This window comes from Elaeis guineensis, chromosome 2 (assembly GCF_000442705.2).
Source record: "Elaeis guineensis isolate ETL-2024a chromosome 2, EG11, whole genome shotgun sequence".
In the NCBI taxonomy this organism is placed as follows: Eukaryota; Viridiplantae; Streptophyta; class Magnoliopsida; order Arecales; family Arecaceae; genus Elaeis; species Elaeis guineensis.
In genome coordinates, this window is record NC_025994.2 from 14,865,140 (window position 1) to 14,887,194 (window position 22,055).

The 22,055-nt window shown below is 37.4% G+C and overlaps 1 protein-coding gene across 14 annotated transcripts in view; it reads right to left on the bottom strand.

Annotated features, from left to right (window-relative positions):
* Positions 1-21,850, bottom strand: part of LOC105059651 (probable cyclic nucleotide-gated ion channel 6) — a 35,521-nt gene extending 13,671 nt beyond the window's left edge. Inside the window, exons 1-7 of one of the 14 annotated variants that reach the window (XM_010943148.3) lie at positions 21,545-21,850; positions 20,750-21,164; positions 19,567-19,718; positions 17,926-18,054; positions 17,778-17,792; positions 17,600-17,694; positions 8,429-9,005 (exon numbers count right to left, since the gene is read on the bottom strand). In XM_010943148.3, the coding sequence (XP_010941450.1) occupies positions 8,429-9,005; positions 17,600-17,661 (639 nt within the window). In that variant the 5' untranslated portion in view covers positions 17,662-17,694; positions 17,778-17,792; positions 17,926-18,054; ... (1 more) ...; positions 20,750-21,164; positions 21,545-21,850. Of the gene's footprint in view, positions 1-8,428; positions 9,006-17,599; positions 17,793-17,925; positions 18,055-19,566; positions 19,719-20,621; positions 20,658-20,749; positions 21,165-21,544 lie in introns of all 14 variants that reach the window. The other 13 variants (XM_010943101.3, XM_010943119.3, XM_010943140.4 and 10 more) reach the window with 13 other exon arrangements.
* Positions 21,851-22,055: the final 205 nt, after the last annotated feature.

Consider the following 22,055-nt stretch of genomic DNA (forward strand, 5'->3'; position numbering starts at 1 on the left):
CTTGCTGCATCAAAGCCATGCTTAGATTGCACTGCTAGTAGGTGCTTCTCCTCCCAAACAACTACCCGTCTATGTTTTATGATAAGTGATCTCTCTTATGCAAAATCCATTTTAGATACAAAAATCAGCATCCACTAAAACATGATGTCAAAAATGAAAATCAATTGTAAAATGTACTTTATTTAATTCAAATCACAAGCTAATGCCATACAGATGGGCCAAGGCATGTAGTTAATGTTACATAAAATGAGTTACATAAGGCAAATAGTTTTCCAAATATAACTTCTCAGTTCTTTTATTACAGGTACTGCGCCAAAGTTATGCAAGAGGTTCAGATGCCCATGGATGACAGATCACTGGTCAAAGAACTGCTGGACAGGTTAGAAAACATAATACCAAGAGATTCAAATTTTCCTTTTATCATTATGCCTGATTTATAAATTGAGCTGCTGATCCAGAAGTTTCCAAGTGGAAAGAATCCAAACCATGCTTAAGCAAAACCCTCATGGATCAGCAAAATATAGACTGTGGAGTGGGTCTGGTAGGTTGTTTGGCCTGATTACAGTTCCCCATGCAAGACTGCATATGTAGAAGACTGTAATAGAGCAAGTGATTTAAAAATTTAAACCAGTTTATGGCACGAAGAGTAGTGGAAATTTGATAAAAATGAAACAAACTGGCCAACTACGCAAAGATCAGATTGATCATTATGCTAAACATTTAAAGGAAATATATACCAAACTTATTGAGCAAACCGCATCTCAGATAGCCACCTCATCAACAGTTGCTTTACAAGGCTAAAAGCATTTCTCAAAAAATTTAAAGAGCTAAAAATAGAGGCAAGGTGGTTTAGCTTAAACTAACAAAGCGTAAGCCTCAAGGCACTTTAAAGCATAAGGCCAAAATATTTAATTCAATTAATTATAGATAACATTAATGACAGTAGGAGTATCACTCACGGGTTGCTCCAAACCATCAATTAACTTCCATCAATAATCAAGAGCTTAAGGTGTCAAGCATAGGCTAGAACCTTAAAATATTATAGAGAACAGACATGAGGAAATGCAATGAGTTTACATCTTTCCTGAGGGCATAATCGTTATTTTAACAATTGATGAAGTTATAACCTATATTGCAATGATTTTAATCTTAAAAGGATAGCATATGCAGAAATGAAGAGTTGTATGCCTCTTTCTTGCCCTAAAGGTTATTGTAAAGGGTTCATTTTAATTTATCTATGCCAAGCCTTAGCAACTGACCCCAAGGCAGAAGCCTGACACAGTTTTTCCCCGGCTCACTTGACACATAAGCTTCTAAGCCTCAAGGCTAGCTTTTCAAAATCATGGTCATCAATAACATCACCTTTAATTCACAGTTGGTGAATTCAACCAAAAGAATAAACGAATATATTTGAACTAGTGAAAATGTTTCTAAAATACATATAACATGCCACATGAAGAATGCAATAAACATTGGACACATACTAAAACCCATATGAGCATTGATCCTAGTAGAATTCATTAGATTCTGTTAAGAGAGGAATCATGATTTAATAGGGAATCATCCCAAAATCCTACCAATAAATTGTTAGATACGTAGTACCTTCTTATACTGTTTTGCTATTCTAATCCACTATGGCACCGTAACATACTGAAGAACATGAAGTTTATTTTAAGGAACCCTCAACACATATTTCTGATAGATGTACATCCTTAGATTTTTTTCTTTCTTTCTTTCGACAAAACAATCATCCATAAGGATGTTTCTTTTATATGTTCATCATGTTTTGTCATAATCGACAAGAGATGCTTTAAAGATTAAATGACTTTTCATTTCATCATCCAAGCCTTTCCCCAAATGGGTTGGCTGTGGAGAATAATTCTATGTCGAGCAGACCCCTGCATCAAAAATTTGGGTAGATTAAAGTGGCTTCAGCCATCCAAATTTGACGAAAAATTCCTTGTTGCGGCAACTTTACGCAAGAAAATGGTGGACCATGAAATCTAGAAGATTAGTTCACAGGTTGGGAAGGCTATCATAGTGGTTATAGTATAAGCTCGTGCGAGTAGAGAGCAATCTTCTAAACTTCCTGCAAAGTTAGTAAATGTCTGCTAAAAATGTTGACACAGTAACAGGGGAAGTAGATTCATCTCTAGATTGCCTAGAAATACCAGGCATTTTTTATTATTGTTAGAGAAGAAATATAGTATGTAGTTATATTTTTAGTATGGTTATAATTATATTTGGTTATAACCATATATTAAGATCTCACAATACTTTATATGTGTCCAAATACATTGTATCTGGTATGTGTCCAAGTACATTGTATCTAGTTGCCTCCAAAGGCCCTTTGAGAGGCTAAAAGAAAGTATAGAATAATTCCCCTCTCTTCTCTCCACTGATCATGGTATCAAAGCCTAACCCTATTCCTAATCAAAGCCACCGCCTCCTCCATAGCCTTCCATCTCGCCATCTCACATCTCTCCCACACTGTTGAGTTCTTTCTGGTCGTCGAGAAAGGAGCAGATCACCATAGGAGCACCGGACTGTGATCATCCATGCAAGGAAGAAGGTGAGGCCGCCTCATCACCAATCAATCTCTCACCGATCGACACCATGTCTTCGCCCTCATTCGCATCGTCCTCATTTGATGCATCCACGCCTTCAACATCATCCTTGACGATGTTGCCATTCTCCCTAGATGTCACCAGCTACACATCTAAATCTGTCGTAGCCATCTTCTCTCCTTGCCGCCCCATCATCGTTCCATTCTGCTGCTGCCGTTGCTGTCATTCTCTCTAATTTTTGTTCGGTGATGATTATTATGCATCCAGAATCAATGTTCCATCACTTCCCTATCATCATCAGATCTCATCGACTCCGTATCAGCCTTTCTTCTTAAAATTCATCAATGCTGCGGACTGTTTTCTCTCTTGTAACAGTCATCGGAGATCCCTTTTGAGCATTGCATTCTTCTACATCCTCTCCCTTTTGGCAGATCCTCTAGATTTTCTTTATGACTTCTTCTTCGAAGGATCTGAGAACCACCCTCTTGGTACCAGTGTCAAATTTAATGGTGCCAATTACCTTCTTTGGTCTCATGCATTCCGCTACATGATGGGGTCTTAACAAAAAACCTGTTGATAGTGCTGATTTAGTAGAATTCTGCAAATGGCAAGATGCTAATTATGCTGTTCTCACCTGGATGTTAAATAGCCTAGAGCCTCATATTGCTGATACTGTGATATTTCTGTCCACCACGAAAGAGATGTGGGATTTTTTGAGGATAACATACTTTCAAGAGAAGAATATCTCGAGGATTTACTCTCTCTACTCAGACATCTTCTCTTTGCAGCAGAAGGATCTCTCAATCCAGGAGTACTACAGCATTCTTCAGGAAAAGAAGACTAAGCTTACCCAATATCATCCTCTCACTGCTGATGTTTCTGTTCTTTAACAGCAGCGTGAGAAATTCTATATAGCGAAGTTCCTCTCCAGGCTTAATCCCTCTCATGTTCGAGCTTAGCTCATAGCTGATGATAGCATTCCCACCTTGAGCAACGCTATGAGTCGAGTTCTATATGTTACTGAGTTGCAGCTTACATCGTCTCCATCTATGGAGAATACTGCTCTTGCTGTTGGTACTCATAGCGGCCGAAGGAGTCGTGGAGGTCGTGGACATGGATGTAACTCTTTCCCACCATGTCCATATTGCGAACGCTCAAATCATCCTGCTGAGCATTGTTGGCTGAAATTTGGAAAGCCTCCTGCCTCTCGTCTTGCTAGTATTGCATAATCTATAGCTTCATCTAAGTTGTTGGTGCCTCTCCTGCCGCTGATGACTCGATTCTGATTTCACGAACTGACTATGAGCAATTTCTTCAGTCCACCAATGCCTCCACATCTTCAACTCCACCAGTTGTGTCTCCTACTCTTGGAATGGCTACTACAGTCACTCCTGATGTCCTGGTTATTAGATTCAGATGCTTCTTTTCATGTCAGGTAACAGAGATATTTTTTCTACATACATTCCATCGTCTCATGTGCTCTCCGTCACTATTGCGGATGGCACCTCAGTTCTTATTCTTGGACATGGTACTATGAGATTTTTTTCTACTCTCATTCTTATAGATATCCTATATGCTCCTAAATATTATTTGAATTTGTTATCTATTGGATGCCTTATTAAATCCTTAAACTGCTCTGTTACTTTTTATCCTTCTCATTGTCTCTTTCGGGATCTCAACACAAGGAAGACGATTGGTGGCAGTGTTAAGATAGATGGAGTTTACTTGCTGATACTTCATCTCCTGCTTGTGCGATGTTGTCATCTTCCATTTCACCTTATCAATGGCACTGTAGTCTTGATCATCCATCTACAGAAGTCCGGAAGAATCTTAATCTTCTCCTTAGGTCTTCGGATAGTCTTGAACGTGAAGCTTGCCAGTTAGGAAAGCATCACAAAGTGTCCTTTCTTTTTTCTGTTAGTGAGCGTTGTTCTTCTCCCTTTATGCAAATCCATTCGGATATCTGCGGTCCGAGTCCTGTCATAACTCGATTAGATTTTAGATATTATGTGATTTTTTTCGATGACTACACTAGAATGATCTGGTTGCATCTCCTCAAGTATCGGTCTAAAGTCTTTTCTATATTTCAAAACTTTTATCATGAAATAAAAACTCAATTTTCTACATCTATTAAAGTTTTTCACATTGATAATGCCTCTGAATACATACAATCCAATTTTTCAGATTTTTGTGCTTCTCATGATATAATACATCAGACCTCATATCCTTACATCTCTAGGCAGAATGGAGTTGTTGAAAGAAAATATAGACATCTTTTAGATGTAGCACGAACTCTTATGTTTCATATGCAGGTACCTAAACCTTATTGGGATGATGCTGTTCTTACAGCATGTTATCTTATAAATAGGACTTCATCAAATATATTGAATAGAAAATCTTCATTTTTTATTCTTTATCCCTCTTGTGGATCCCTTCTCACTCATCCCACGAGTGTTTGGATGCTTGTATTTCGTTCATCTCTTTGAACTTGGCAAAGACAAGTTGTTGCCTCGATCTGTTCATTGTATCTTTCTAGGACATTCTTATACTCAAAAAGGATACTAATGTTATGATCCTCTTTCTAGACGACACTTTGTTTCTGCTGATATCTCATTCTTTGAAACCACTCCATTCTTTCCCATCTCTTCTGAGTCGTCCGATGTTCCTCTACCATCTATTGCTCCTCCTAATACTCCCATAGCTCCACCTTCTAGTATTTCTATTTCACCTTTGCAGGTTTACAGTCATCACAGAAAAAGAGCTCCTCCATCTTTACCACCACCGACTATGTCATCTCCGTCTGAGATTCCTGCTGACCATCTCCCAGATTCAGATTTGCCCATTGCATTAAGAAAAGATAAACGATCTGATACTTTGCACCAATATCTGCCTCCATGACTTTTGATTATCTTCTACCTTCTTTTCGATCTTTTGTTGGATCTCTATCTTCCATATCTATTCCCAGAACCTACCAGGAGGCTCAGTCTGATCCCAGATGGAGACAAGCCATTGATGAAGAGATGGCTGCTACAGTCAGTCATGGCACTTGGGAGTTAGTATCACCACCGTCCGGTGTTCATCCTGTTGCATGTCGATGGATTTTTACGATCAAGTAACAACCTGATGGCATCGTGGAGCGTTTTAAGGCTCATCTTGTCACTAAAGGATACATCCAAATCTATGGTGTTGACTATTTTGAGACTTTTTCTCCAATTGCTCATCTCAACTCAGTCTGAATTCTCTTCTCCATTGCAATTAACAAAGACTAGAAAATACATCAGATGAATGTAAGTAATGCATTCTTATATGGAGATTTGTCTGAGGTTGTTTATATGGAGCAACCTCCAGGATATGTTGCCTAGAGGGAGAAAATTTGCAAGCTAAAGAAAGCTATCTATGGCCTTGAGTAGAGTCCAAGGGCCTAGTTTGACAAGTATTGCCAGGTAGTTAGCAAAATTGGACTTCATTGCAGTAAGTCTGATCGCTCAATTTTTGTGAAGCAAACATCTTTGGGATTGGTTGTTCTTGCTGTGTATGTGGATGATATTCTTCTGATAGGAAGTGATTATGATGAGGTTGTTCGGATCAAAGAACATTTAGAAAATCATTTTGTCACTAAAAATTTAGGCCAACCTCAGTATTTCCTAGAAATTGAAGTAGCATATGGGTCACAAGGAGTGATTCTTTCTCAAAAAAAATATGCCATCGATTTATTGATGGAGACAGGCTTACTTGATTGTAAACCAAGTTATACTCCTATTGATTCTCAATTACCGTTAGAGATTGATGATTCTGGAGATGATTTTGAGGATATCATTCGGTATCGTAGACTAGTGGAAAAACTTATCTATTTGGCAGTCACAAAACCTGACATTTTCTTCGTAGTGTGGGTAGTTAGTCAATATATGCAAAAGCCTAAAGTATGTCATTAGAATGCTGTGTTAAAAATCTTGCATTACATTAAAAGAGCCCCAAAGAAAGGTCATTTGTATAAAAGAAATGGACATTTACAAATTGAAGCCTATTCTGGTTGTGACTATGCTAGCTTGGTGAGTGATAGAAGATCCACATCATATTTTTGCATCTTTGTTGAAGAAAATCTTGTCATATGAAAAAATAAAAAAACAAACAATGGTGGCCCATTCAAGTGCTGAGACTGAGTATAGAGTGATGGCTCACACAGCTTATGAGATGATATAGATCAAATCTTTGTTAGGAGAACTTGGTGTATCCTGTTCTGAGCCAATGGTGATGCATTACGACAATCAGTTTGCTATATACGTTGCAAACAATCCTGTCTTTCATGAACGGGCTAAACATATTGAGGTCGATTGTCACTTCGTTCGAGATGTTGTTCTGTCAGGGAAGATTGTTACTCCCCACACAATATCAGAGGATCAGTTAGCTGATATCCTTACCAAGGCTCTTGGGCCTACTTGTTTTTCTTCTTTATGTACCAAGCTGGGAATGTTTGATATATATGCTCCAGCTTGAGGGAGAGTGTTAGAAAAGAAATATAGTATGTAGTTATATTTTTAGTATGGTTATAATCATATTTGGTTATAACCATATATTAAGATCTCACCATATTTTGTATGTGTCCAAGTATATTGTATCTAGTATGTGTCCAAGTACATTGTATCTAGTTGCCTATAAAAGCCCTTTGAGAGGCTAAAAGAAAGAATAGATAATTACTTTCTCTTCTCTCCATTGATCAATTAGTATGCAAGCAAATCCAGGAGTCCTATACAAAGATAATCATACCACATACAAGTATATATTATTATAACACCATCTCATATAAATATATCTTCTTAACAGAGAGTGCTAAAAGTCATGAGCTATTGTGTATGATTCGCTATATCGCTGTACAATAAACTAAAACTAATTCTTCAACATATACAAAGTTTCTGTTCTTGATATTTTCTGTAAAAGTTCTGTAAGTAGATTGTAAACAATGCATTCATCATCTCAATAAAACCAGGAATTTAATTAGATCTAAGTTTCCATTGCCAAATGTCACTATGTTTGGACAAAGGTTATTCTAAGGTGGCCAAAGTAATGCCATATGACCAAAGAAAGAATCAACGAAGTCCAGATTCTAATCAATCAGATTGATGCTTATATTTTTAGATAGCAAAGATCATGGAACTTACAAATATTGTCATGTAAACTATAAACAATAGAAATTCCGTATGAAATAGCTAAAAAGCACTGAACTTTTACAATCCGCAAAACCAGTCTGAGATGAGCTTCTTTTTCAAGAAAATGGCAAGAATGCCACCTTCCAGGTTTGAACCCAGAACCTCCCCACAGCACACGCAGAGGGGTCCCAGTCTGCAGACTGAAGTCCTTCTGGCAATTCTCAAAATACTTATTGCTGGCATTTTTTCTTAGTAATGAATGAATGGATGAGGCTTGTTCTTTAAGTCAAAGCTAATGATTTGTCCAGGAAAACCATACATCTGTAAAAAAATACAGAATTTTTATGAGGGTAAGTAGTTTGTTAGTCAGTTTGTTTCCTGATAACATGCGGAGGGTGATGTATGAATTCTGACATCTTATCATGGATGGTCCACAATTGTGATCAATGCCAGAACTTTCAGATTTTCCAGAGAATAGTTATTCAAGTTGTAAGATATTTTCTGGGTAAGTAACAGTGATAACAAACAATGGCATACAAGGTAACAAATGCAATACTTGCACATGTAAGTATTATCAGAATCTAAGATGAACAATTCTAAAAGCCAAACAAATACAGGCACAAAATTTGGAAATAGAGAATTGAATATGAAGAGTTGTATGGCTTCTGTGAAATGATGGAAATACATTAAAAAAAAACATATGCCAATTCTTCAAACCTGTGGAAGCGGTAGAACTGCAAGAAAGTCAATCATGAAGTAGCGTCTCAAATACCGCTGAGCTATTTGTGCAGGGTCAATCACAAGTTCACCTCTACCAAAAACCCGAGATGACGGAGCAATATAAGCAGTACGAAATTGAAGAGCCATACGAAGAAGGTAGAAAGCATCATTGAGCGTCCGCAATGTGGTTGTTGTGATTGCCAACTTTCTATCTAGACCAATGCAAACTGCTTCTTTGTCAACTACAGGAAGATAGAAAAATAATGGATCCAATGCTATAGCAATAATACATGATACAACAAAAAGCCTGTTCATTCTCAGAAGAAATTTATCTTGAGGATCTAATATCTTTTTCTCAGAAACTTTAAGATCTTCCGGAAAAACTGCCCTAGAAACACCAAATCCTATAGATCGACCAATTGATTTAAGTCGTTCGGATCCCCTTCTCATTCCTCTCTTGAAGGATTTTGATGGGTTCTTTGATCCAGGGCAAAATCCCTCAATGTTGAAAGCACGCTTGTTCATTCTGCCTGTTTCAGAAGCAAAAGATACCCTAGGACTAGACTCCTCCAGCCTGCAACAAAGCACATAGCATACACCAAATCTAAATGTCAGTTCACTAAGTAAAAAAGGAGTTGCTTGCATCTTCAATAACAGATTTCTGTGATTATATTGGCTGAAAGGAAAGTTCTATCAGCAAAGTATTACATTAAAGAAAGTTGTTTGCAGTAGTACAATATTTAGCATAAATACAAAGATACTGCAATTTATCTCGTTGGGACAATAAATCATGAACAATCATCGTCATCTCTCTCTCTCTCTCTCTCTCTCTCTCTCTCCGTGTGTGTGCGTGCGCGCGCGCGTGTGCATGTGTGTGCCTTTATTTGCCATGACCACATTACATGTTTCATCTGTCTTCAACTCTCTCCTTGGAGAAACCTTAGGATGTAGGTCCCCTGTAATATCTCTCATAAATCGAAGTACAGACTCCAGAGAGAAATAAAGAGAAAGAGAGAGAGAGAAAGAGACTGTATAGAAATTTTTTCTGATTACTAAAGCTATATCCTCTGATATAAACTTTTGAAAATTAGCAACCAAGAACAGAGAATGTGGAAAATGTCAAAAAGTTCTCAGTAATCATGCTGTACCTACAGATGTGAATACATGAACAACACCAACACATTGCTTGACTGTGCTGCTGTCCTTCATGTGCAGGTCTCCCCAAGAAAACCATACAGGACCCACATGGCAGAAGCTTTTCTAAACTATTGATACATATTAATATGGTATGGTTCCGTAGCCTGTCTTGATGATTAATTTGTTATTATTATGCATCATCAAACAAAACCTCCGATTTCACTCATATTTCTAAGATCATGATATGTTATCTCTCTGGTTTTCCAATATTATTATGTTTCCCAATGTTTCACAAATGACACATCATGGCAGCCCTAGAACTAAAAAAAGATTAAGTTAATAAGATGAATCATTCTTCTAGAAGGTGTTACCACCAGCATCAACTCAAGAACTTGCACAACATTATAGAAATTGTCAGATTACCTAAATTTCTTGTTATCTACAGCTCATAAGTTCCAGCTATTTAATTTTATTAAGCCTTCATTTGAAAAACTTGACCCGAAAGAACTATTAATCGTATTGAAGAAATAAGGATGTGGCAAACAGGCAGTGCAGACTCTAAGCCCTCAGCAAATTGACAAGATGATAATAAGGAAATGCAATAAGAAAATACAGAAGCCAATCAAGTGCCATGAGTAAAAATATGGTTGAAACTAAGTTCTGCAATACCAATTAAAACCGCCAGGTTTGGAGCGTACAAAACTGAATCGATGTAGAACCGAGTCCATATGCAGGTTCACTTCAGGCCAGAGCCGGATTCCGTTGGTTCCACTCGATTTGGAGTTTAGACCAACTCTGTCCAAACTCATCTAGGCCTAACAATATTTCATGTAAAATCCCCCACCTTGTGACTATCCCCCACCTTGTGAGTACAATCTCTCTCTCTCTCTTTCTTGTCTTCAAAACCCTTCCCCCTCCATTCCGATGTTGCCATCGTTGCTGACCCTGAGCAGCTTCTCCACTGATAGCCCCTCACAATCTCCTTCACCAAATGCCCTTGTCAATCACCCTCGCCGAATGCTCGCACCAGTCACGCCCCTCCCTTCCTCCACCTCTCCTTCTTGATCAGGGTATCAACACGTTACCAGCAGACTATGTATCAGTGCAAAACAATATGTACCGACCTAGTTCCTATCTAGTGTGGCACCCAATGCCGGTTTTGAGAACCTTAGTTCAACTTCGTCACATTTTACCCATAATGATCGGAACAAGTAAAAGGCCAACTCCACAATCATGCAATTATCAAATAAATAGATTTCATTTATTATTTTTTAATTGTCCAAGAGTGACCTATGCTTACAAGAACCTTCATCATCTAAAAAAAAAATCCTAGTCTTAGAAAGACATTCACCAAATCTATTAACTCCTAATTTTGACATTGATGTTGGTATGAATTAAAATGTGCTGATAAAAGAATCAAAAGAATTGGAAAACTTCACATACAAAATAAGTAAATAAATGGTTACATTAGCAACACGTCATGTATATACCAATTAAATATGTCATGTCAGCTCATATACTAATACAAATTCAACTAAATGTAATCTCACATAGTGTCTATACCAAACCAATTCAAAATTCAAGATAAATCATAGCTTAAGAGTATTATGACCCTAGACCTCACCGAAAAAAGCTAGCTAGAAAGTATTATTTGAGATCCTTGGCCCTATATAAGTGCCCAACATCTTCCAAATATGTAGACAATATGGGATACATGCCTATACAAGTCCTCACATACTCCCTCAATTTAAATCCTGGCATCTTCACCATTAAGGTTCAAGTCATCCAATTCTAATCACAAACACCATAATCAATCCCTTAGTCAGTCCCAAATGGCGTTATTGCTAACGTTGGAAAAATCGATATCGATAGGCTTCCCAATCGATGATAGGTACAGTGCAATGCCAGTTCGTACCATGCCAAAGCATGGTGCACATAGAACCATGGGGAGGGAGAGGGAGAGGGTTGAAAAGGAAGGAGAGGGAGAGAGGGGAGAGGAAGGAAGAGAGAGAGGGAGGAGAAATCCAAAAGTGCAAGGTGTTGAGCGGGGAATGCTCAAAGGAGGAACTCGGCAATGGATTGATGGAGCTCCACACACCCAACAAGCAAGACAAGGGAGACAAGCAGGGTTCAAAGCTCCTCATTCCTCCATTCTCCAACAACTGAGGGAATGGGAAAGCTAGGGCTTTGAGCTTGACGGCGAGTGAACGGACTGCTTCTCGAAAACCCTAGCTAGGGTTTTGAGGGATGGAGGGAGAGGGGGGAGATTTACTAAAGACTTCAGCGATGAAGTAAATTAGATGCTTTCGAGTCTCGAACGATCATACAGAGGGGCACTCTTGAGTCTCAAACAATCAAACAAACGTGGGGGGGAACCATCTAAGTGTTGAACGATCGAAGTGATCAAACCATCGAAGTGATCAAACCATCGAACGAAGCCCCTTTATAGGTGAACTAATATGTGATGCTAAACTATTCTGTCTAGGCATCAATTTGGTCTGATATAGGTCAAACCATCCTATGCGAGTCAGTTTGGCAATCCATGTGTACTATAGTGTCCCTACTCCATATGGACCATGAGCAAGGTCTATATGGACCCACAACCTGATCCAGAAAGGCTAGCCATAAAGTAATATTTGGGATCCTTTTAAATACCCAAGATCTACCTAACATATAACCAATAAGGGACTAAACACATCCGCATGGGTCCTTACAAAGAGTTTAAATTTCAAATACCAGCTACACGCATGAGTCTTTATGAAGAAATCTATTAGCTACTTACTAGAGCAGAAGCAAGAAAAGAAATGTGAATAGAGGTGGTAGATGTAGTGGCAATCTATCTTAGCATGTCTAATCTATGAGGGAGATAATGGCCGAAATAAATTGGTATTACTGAATGCACTAGCCAAATAAAATGGAAGGCAATGAAGCCAAAAAAACATCAAAATTGTGAGTCAATAGATAATTTTGACTATATGAAAGAAGAACATATCTTTGCACTCTAATTGATGAGTGAATTATAATGGAGGATGTAGAAATCATCGTAGAACATGATTCAAGCACCTTCATTTTGATCAACAAAGACCAATGCTTCAAAGAAGAAGATAAAGAGAGCAAGAAGTAGATGATGGTCCTTAGAAGATATCAAAGAATGTGCATAAGTGCACACTAGCAAAAATATGATATGCAACAACGGATCGAACCGCCGAGTTGATACCATACCGTACCAACCATAAAATGAGACAATTCATGGCCTCAATACAAAATTACACCTGAACCGGTACATACCAGTCCTTACTAGGCTGAACCGCATGAAACCTCTTAATTTCAAGCAATTCAGCCGAGTATGGGTCCTATACTAGTTCGAGGCCTCAATGATTGAGGGAGAAAGGATCCAAAGCCTTTTTCTCCCTTTGTTTCAAGATAAGAGAGGAACAGAGGAAAAAAAGAGTGAGAAATGGAAGGGTGAGCGAGAGGTCTGGGGTGAGCAAGAGGTCTGACCCAGATTTTTCTACCTTCATCTTACCTTTTCTATTACATCTTATGAATGGACAGAAATTGAAAAATACAGGAACACCATGTCAAAATTTTGTATTTGGCATGATTTCTTGATATGTCATAAATCTTAGTTAGATCTATGCAATGATTTTTTTATTTTTATATTTATTTTATTTTATTAAAAAATATATTTTTTGATAAAAATTAATAGAAAAAATAATGGAGAAGTTAGATTCAAAAATTAGTATCATGCTTGAGGTCTAGCATGCCTATCCAGTATAAACAGGAAACTAGAATTCTAGGTGGGCACAATACCAAGGCTGGACTCAAGTCCTAAAGCCCGACTATGAATGTGACTCAAACATAAATAAGGGATATCAACACTCAACTTGGAATTTAACAGATGCATGTACAGCACATTTCCGATATTAGTATAAATACTTTACATATTCAAAGATATACTTAGTTAATTTAACATGTATTATATAGTCAGACCATCCTTTGAGCATGTAACATACAAAATTAAAGTATATTACATTTAAGCATCAAAAACAAACTCATAAAACCCAATTGTCCATCCAAAACTAAATAAAAAAATCTTTAAAACCTTGACAATAAAAAACAAAAAAAAATTGGTCTCATGGTACAATACTAGTATCATACCATATTGGTCTCCTACCAGCATGCAGTTCAGTAACGAGAGTGTGAACCTTGGTTAAAAAAGCAAGCCATCCTAATAAACTAGATCTCCACAATAAGTGATGCTATGCTGGGAAATGATAATAAGACGCACATGATAAAAATGCTAAGTCATATTCTAAAGAACTCAACAACATTTAGATAAGTGAAATTAATCCAAAACATTTAGATTAGTGAAATTAATCCAAATTAAACTCTATTAGGATATCCTCATGTATCTATTAATTAAAACAATTGATCAAGATGTGGGCATAGTATTGCTGAAACTGGTAGGGGAAGCAACCTTCAAAACCGTCTAACATCCTTCAACTCATACTCACAAAATTGGTGCACCAACTGAGCAATGGGGAAAAAGGTCATCATTAATGTAGATCATCCTAGTGAGATACATCAAAGGAACCACCATATCGTGTGAACTTTTCTCAGGTGACAAAAGTATAATCACAAAAATCTCCAAACAGCTAGCATAAAAAATGGTCCCAAAAGAGCTGCAACCAAAGAATCATCTTTAACAAAAAAATCATATCATTAAAAAAGGGGGTTAGTCACGAGGTTCCCGCTATTTGCAAGGTCAGGGGAGGGTCATATGTACATAGCCTTACCCATGTGTGGAGAGGCTCTTTCCGTGTTTCGAACCCATGACCTCTAGGGTCATAGCGTCGCAACCTTACCATTGCACCAAGGTTCATCTTCTATTAACCAAAAAAATCATAATGACATGATAAACCAAAAATCATATCATTAACATACATAATTACCACCATGCCGAATGAGGACTATTAAGTGAATAGAGTATAATCATAATGGCCAACCCAAAGGCAGCATCAAGGTGGAGAGGCTAAGGTCCTCAGCTTGAAGAGCCTATTTAAGCACATAAACAGCATAATGTAGGTGAAAGGAATGACAAGGACATGAAACAACAAAGAGACTACATGCGGACATTCCATGGAAGCATTGTTTACTAATACCTAACAAATGTAGCCACATAGAAAGACAATTACAATCAACCATGGCAAGTTATGTACACCAGAAGGGTAAAGGTATTGCTGCTCCATGCAACTATACATCGTTCCTTGCAATTAACCAACCCATTTAAGTAAACATCAATTTAGTAGATCTCACTGCAAGTTTTGGAAAACTTTCTTCCTCAAAGAAGAAGAAAAGCCATGTATGGGGTCTCTTGAAGGGTTTGGAGTTGCTTGGCAATGGCAATTTGACACAGAATATTACATTGCCTCATGAAAAGACTAAGACTCGTACTGCACATGAAAAATTACAACAAAGAAATAGGACTATAAAGCATGGACGTTTTCCATAAGAGAAGGCAAGAAGATGGAATGCTAAGACATAACGCATTTTATACAGCAATGGAATGAAGTAAAACAAGTCTGTTACAAACCCACATGAACTCCATTATTACAGTGCACAAATTTGTGAGAACTCTCTCTTCTTATCTTGCAAGGGTGTTGCAACCAATTCTGTTGCAAACCTACAAGGTAGCAGTATAATCGGCCATATGCAAGCTACGGCCAAAGATGGAGTACACCAAAAGTAAGGATGGGAATGGACAAGGCCCAGAGCCCAACAGGCTCAAACTAGTATAAAACCAAAATTCACACAGCGAACTATGTCTACATACATACATGCATGCTTGAATGCACATACATATATGTATATGCACATGTGTGTACATGGTTGTGTATACACATAAAATGTATACATATTAATCATTAACTAGTAACTAGTAACTTTTAGCTACTAAGTTTCATGCTTATAGCTGGTGATTTTTTTAATTGCAAAATCATCATTGTTGTTGCACCTCAATGGAAAATAAAGTTCTATCATTTTTTTAAAACATAATAAACAAAGGAGCAATTACATAAATCACTTTTATTTTGTTATTAATAAAATAATCCAGGCTTGGACCTTAGCAAATGGTAGACTTAGTTAGTAATGCCTGTTATGGACTTGGGCCAAGTCCAAACCCTAAGTTTCATAGCCAGCTACCAAGCCCAAGCTAACCATGCTATGTAGAAATTCAACCTACTAATAGATAAAATTAGAATAATGTAAAGAGAATATTCTTAAAATATGGCAACAAAAGTTGATGAGTACAGATGGGATGCTAAAGAATGATGAAAGTGTTAAATAACAAGCCAGCTTACAAGAAATGGCAAAATAAGGTCATCATAGATCCCTAGTTCAAAGATAGGCTTAGAAGATAGTGTAGGAACATCGAGATGAAAAAGAAAAAAGAAAGAACAAGAAAGCATCGGACGAAAAAAGAAGATGAAATTGATGGACTGGAAGGTTCAATAAATACAAGCAAAATGACTCCAAGTAAATATGGAAGCAGTAAAGAATTTCTTACTTTCAAAAATATGGCATGTTTAGAGCTAGAAAAGTTCTTGCAAAAAGAAATCAGCAACAGTAACCCTATGTCCCTGTACCCTAAAATAACAAACAAGTAGTCTACAGGAAAAACACTATGTGTTCAATTGAAGAAAATAAGATATGTAAATCATATAACATAAGAAGGAGCAAATGGAAACCATCAAAAAAGTGAGTACCTCGCTAAAAAAGAAATGAAACACAAGTAGACATGCATAAAAAATAAAAAAGAAAAGTTGAATAACTTTAAGATCAAATCAAGGAGAAAATTACAATTCCAAGAAGGGCCCATGATATTTCTCCTCATAGTGACAAACTTATATAAAGATATGTGATGGCTTGACTCATGACTCAGGATTCTTTAGAGAATGGCATCAAGTACATCGAGTCAGATATTCACAATTATGGTATATGTGGATTTAGCAAAGTCATCAAGGACACGACCTATGTCAAATCAATGTATCATGAGTCAAGTAAGTGGGAAACCTGATTTTAGTAGCATAAATTATAAGAAAGCTGAACCATAGAATACCACCCAAGAAGTAGAATAAACATTACCAAACAAAGCCAAACATTTTGTTCTATTAGACCATAAAAAGGATAGTAAAGTGCATTTTTGTTAAGTTACGAACCATTTGACAAGGAAAAAGATACATTGGCAACATTGGCCAAAACACCAATTGGAACGAAGTCCAATTTTGAAAGTCTGACATGTCAAGAAAATGATACAACAAAATTCAAAAAATTAAATAGATAAAAGCAAAAAGAAGACGAGGAACGTACATCACAAAGTGATACATGAATATTCTCTAAATCATACATCCCCCAACATCTATACATTGTCCCAATTGTCATCTCGCAGATCCCATGCAGAACAAAATAAGGTCGGAAAGAAACGAAAATGGTTATAGTAAGGGTTGGTAGTGCATAAGAAATCTTGGCTACTGATTTACTGCAAGCCTCTAAATCCATCACAATAACTCTTGAAGCTTATCATCTTTGATATGACATAATTTATTCAGCAAGTGTAGCAATCTGGGGATGACTAAATAAATCCATTATGAGGAGCACCAAAAAGAAAAAAAAAGCATAGAATCTCAATCACACAGTATCACATAGATAAAATGCGTATAAGTAATCCAATATATGTAAATTAATAACATAACTAGATGCAAGTTTGAATGCAAGCCCTTTCTTTAATGCAAACAATATAATCAATTATTTTTGTTACATAATAAAGGAATATTTGGTAGAAAATAGACCAGCAATGCAAGAAAGAATAACATAAACTACCGATGAAAAGAAAAAGAAATCTAAACTATTGGTCTGTTCAAAGGCCACTTACTCATATATAAAAGACAGATACAGCTACTATAATAAATCACTACATGAAGTAGTGGGATAAAATTAGTAAAAAGGAATTTGGCCACTGAATAACCACACCTTACAAATTTCTCTCTCTGCCCATCCATATACTGAGACTTGTAACTAGTACAGTCAAACATCTTGTATCACCAATGTATCACGAAGACAGAAAACTGCAAACTACCAAGTTGTGCCCATTAAAAAGAGATTTTAATACACAACTTGAGCTAAATCAGATCAAAGAAGCATCCAGTACCCTGTATGACGGCTCCTGCGCAGCAAACAAATAAGAAGTTTCAACAAGATCAAGGCATCTCTAACAAATTAAAATATTAACTGATAATCCTATGAACATGTCTATCTTGCCTTGACATTTCAACATGCAGCCTCACTTATTGTCTTACCTATAATGTTCTGGTGGAACAAGATAGAAATCACTTTCTTGATATGCTGCAGAAGTAACCATGCAACATTGCCTGACTTAAAGCTTGGGCTGAACTTGAGACTTGGGAGACTACATTCGATGATTAAACCTGAATTTTTGTCAGCAACAAGAAAAGGAACTTGAATGATGAAAGCACATGTAACCTCGGAATCAGACCCACAATTGAAACAGCTGAAGCTTAAAGTTAAGCAAAACAGACCACCATTAAAGTCAAATGGTCATGATGAGATATCTAAAACATGGCAAAACATGCATGTAATTTAAATTAAAAAAAAAAGAAAAGAAAAGAACTCCCATGATGCCAAACTACTTCCAATAAAGTGAAAACCTTCACCTGAAACATCAGGTCAATTTCCTTGAGTTCGATCTAGCAATTATCTTAACGCAGACATGTTCATCGATAAACATCCAAAAGAAATCAGAAAGTGATGTACCAATTGTGACAAGAGCAAGGATTTAAGACCTGGCACCTATATCCACCCTCATCTGGCCCCGAGCTAGTATGCTACCAGGATGCTCTCATCCAACACTCAAGATGGGCTGGTGCCCCAGTGGCCAGTACAATACCGAAACACCTTCAAATCCCATTTTTCAATTTTTTTGGTTTGTCTATTGTTTAATATTCGTTGATTTCAATGATTTTTAAGACTTCTTAGGCTCTTAAATAGGTTTTGAGCCTCTCGAGTAGGTAATCCTCCAAGACCCCTTCTTGTTTTCTATTAAATAAGCAAATTTCATTAAGAGGCTTGGGCTGACAAGTGTAGTGGAATGGGTTCAAGTCCTAGGGCAACCACTTGGTCAAAAAAAATGCCAAAGACTAGGTGTGTCCCCAATTCGCCCCTCCCAAGACCCATATTATCACAAATATAACAAGGTAATGACCTTTTTTAATCAAATTTCATGGCCAAACAAAAAAAAAGCATGATTTCCCTCCTCCCTCTCCTTTCCTCTCTCCCGCGCCTAAATCAAGATATACAAAAGAGAGCCAGTGGGGCTCTCTCTTTCTTTGAGTGGGACCCAGCTATCCTAGTTGGTACTTGGTAGCAGGCAATCTAACTAGTGAACTAGTCAATCTTGACCAGTACCAACAGGGATAATTGGCTTGTTCCAATTCATGGGAGAACCAATGTCTTGGGTGCATCCCAGATCCCATTCTCTCATCAAAAAAATATGGTAGTGGTAAGATGCATTGGGATGCACCAAGATCGTGATCCTTGGACAAAAGTAATTGCAGATATCTTATACTGGTGACCGTAACAAGAAAACTGAAAATTGAACTTCTAACAGAATATCACTATAGTATGCTCATTAGCACTGCAAAAGTCTTAAAAGACAAGGCAACAAAAGCAAACAATAACTCAAGCAATTACACTCATTAGCACATCAGAGTCTTAAAAGAAAGGAAACAAGAGTAGACAAGGGCTCAAGAGATGCAATGGATCACTTAAGAAACTTATTAAAACCAATGAATGAATGAGGATGCTTGGCCCTTAGAGCTAAAGACAAACAAAGAAATGAGTTGGACAAGGTAAAGAGAGGAAAGGGATAAGGCTTTGAGAGAAAATAAGATCCCAAAACACAAAGACTATTTAAGCATTACCTGCATATGGTCTTTTCTTCTTAGGTGCTGACTTTGTCTAGGCTTTCAATTTAATGTGTCCATACAAGGGCCATCATTCATTGGCAAGAAAACATAAAACGCATTTGGGCTCATAAGAAATTAAAAGTTCCAAGTTCTACTCAACCTGCAGCCTTCAATATCGAACAAGGGAACGATGTATGAGTAATCCATGACCTTCTGCATTGAATTGCTACAATTGCTACCATATGAGCATTGTTCTTAGCAAGAACTACTGCAATAGGATGATATTTCTTAAGAAGATACATGAAAGGACAATCCTAGGCAGAGGCAAAAGTAGTATAGGCCTTGATTGAAGATTGGGACACAGCTAGAGAAACAAAAGTGGGCCTAAAATATGTACATCCATACATACATACATAGATCTAAGCATGCACATACATGTATATGTTGATAATATATATATATGTATACATGTGTGTGTAAATTAATAACCTTATGCTCAAGTCATGGCATAGATGTCAGATGTGCAAACTTAAAAGTTAAAAGAGTAGTTCATTGCTTTCTGTAGAAAGGCAAGGAATTAAACATGCCTAAGAGGTGTCACAGTTCTCATAAACAGAAGCAGGTAGCAGGTCAACTGAGCAGAGCAAAGAAGAAAGAGTAATTGCTCAAACAGACAATATCAAATGGCTTCATCCTTGAATTGCCTAGGTACACACATGTTGAGTTAAAAATCAGAATGAATAGTATCAACAATGGGGCAAGCTTCTTGTCACTTTTCAAGCAAGGGGTTTCTAAGACACAGTCAATAAGGATAGGTGTCATGCAAGAAAATGTTCCAACAAACTGCTAACCATACTATAAGCATGACCTAATCTCAAGATCTGGACAAAATTCTTTAAAAACAAAAATTAGATAGAGTCTACCATCAGATTTGTAGCACATCAAATGGTCTCATAAACAAGGAGAATCATCATCTTGCACATGACACAAAAAAGCAACCCTTAAAAGGTAAAGAAGAAACAATCAGAAATTTAAATATATGAAAGAGAAAGCTCAAGTGCTTTGTGAACCTGCAACTTGTAATCCATTTGAAATGGCAGATTTTTCTACGGGTAAAACACAGCACGAAATCAAGAGGGAATGATATCACAAACATGATGATATTGAGAACAAGAAGCAATGAAAGAGTTGTTCTTACCATCTCATCCTGACAATCCTGATTATTATCCCAACTCCTTGCCTCATACACGCGTTTGCCTAATAAGCTGAAGTAGATCAACAGAAGAGAATAGAAAAACCACCACATGTAAGACAATGAATCTCGACCCAAACATGAACCCAACCTAAATGAACCAAACCCCACACCAAAACCATTTAACGGAAGATCAGGTCATTTTCCTAAAGCTTGATTTCATGCAGTCATCAGGTAGAAACCAGAGGGCGATGTTGCGCACGTCGTCACTGGAAATAGCATGCATGTATGTGGAAGATATCATTTCGACAAAATTTGCATCAACGTGTTTATCAGTAAATAAATCATAAAGATTCCATATGCCGCGATCTGGTCTAATTCAGATGTATAATGACTCACTCTCACGCATTCATAAGATGCCCTGTTTCCATAATTAAAATAAAACATTATTACTTTTCACGTAGGCGCTTCGAATTATATCCGAAGAAAACAATAAAATCTAGTAGCAATCTAAAAGAGAGTGATTCCCTTACCAATCTCCATTTATTTTTCCTTTCCCTCAAATCTTTGAATGCCCTAAATTAAAAAACCAAAAATAAAAGAAACAAGAGGAAAGGATCATCCAGGCTTCATGAACTGGACTTTTTTGGGGGATGCTTTCTTGATTGAGAAACCAAAACCAATCGAAGCACGAACTCAGAAGAAACGATCACGATGATCGCAAGGAAAGAAGAAACTAAAGACTAGCCCTAAAAAGCAAGAAATTAAAGGAAAAAGAAAAAAAAATTGATTAATCGTTACCGTTCTATCAATCGATCATCCGAAGAGATTTTGGAAGCAAATCCCCTCCCTTCTTCTCGATTCCTCTCGGGGACGAGATTGAATCAGAATGGACGTGGGGGAAGATTGAATCGAGATGTGTGCGAGAATGGACGTGGGGGAAGAGGGAACGGAACGGTCACCGCTCGTTGACGGCCACCCGAAGAAACCCCCAAGATCGAACGGTTGAAGTCAAAGCTAGCGAAGATCATGAACTGATCATTGCGGGATCCAACGGTTGAAGTCACGAACGTGAGTCATTCATTCGTGCAAAAGACAACCCGAACCCGGTGCAAATTGTTTTTGTGCCAGTTCGGATTAGGTCTTTTGCACATGATAAAATGGAGAAAAGGCTAGGACTCGATGCAAGTCGGCTCTGAAGGGACGTGTTAATGAAAATGAATAGCGGATGCATCGAGAGGTCTCAATTGCAAGAGAGAGGCGGAGAGAGAGACAGCCTTCACTCCTCCCATGGGACTTGCGGCTTTCTTCT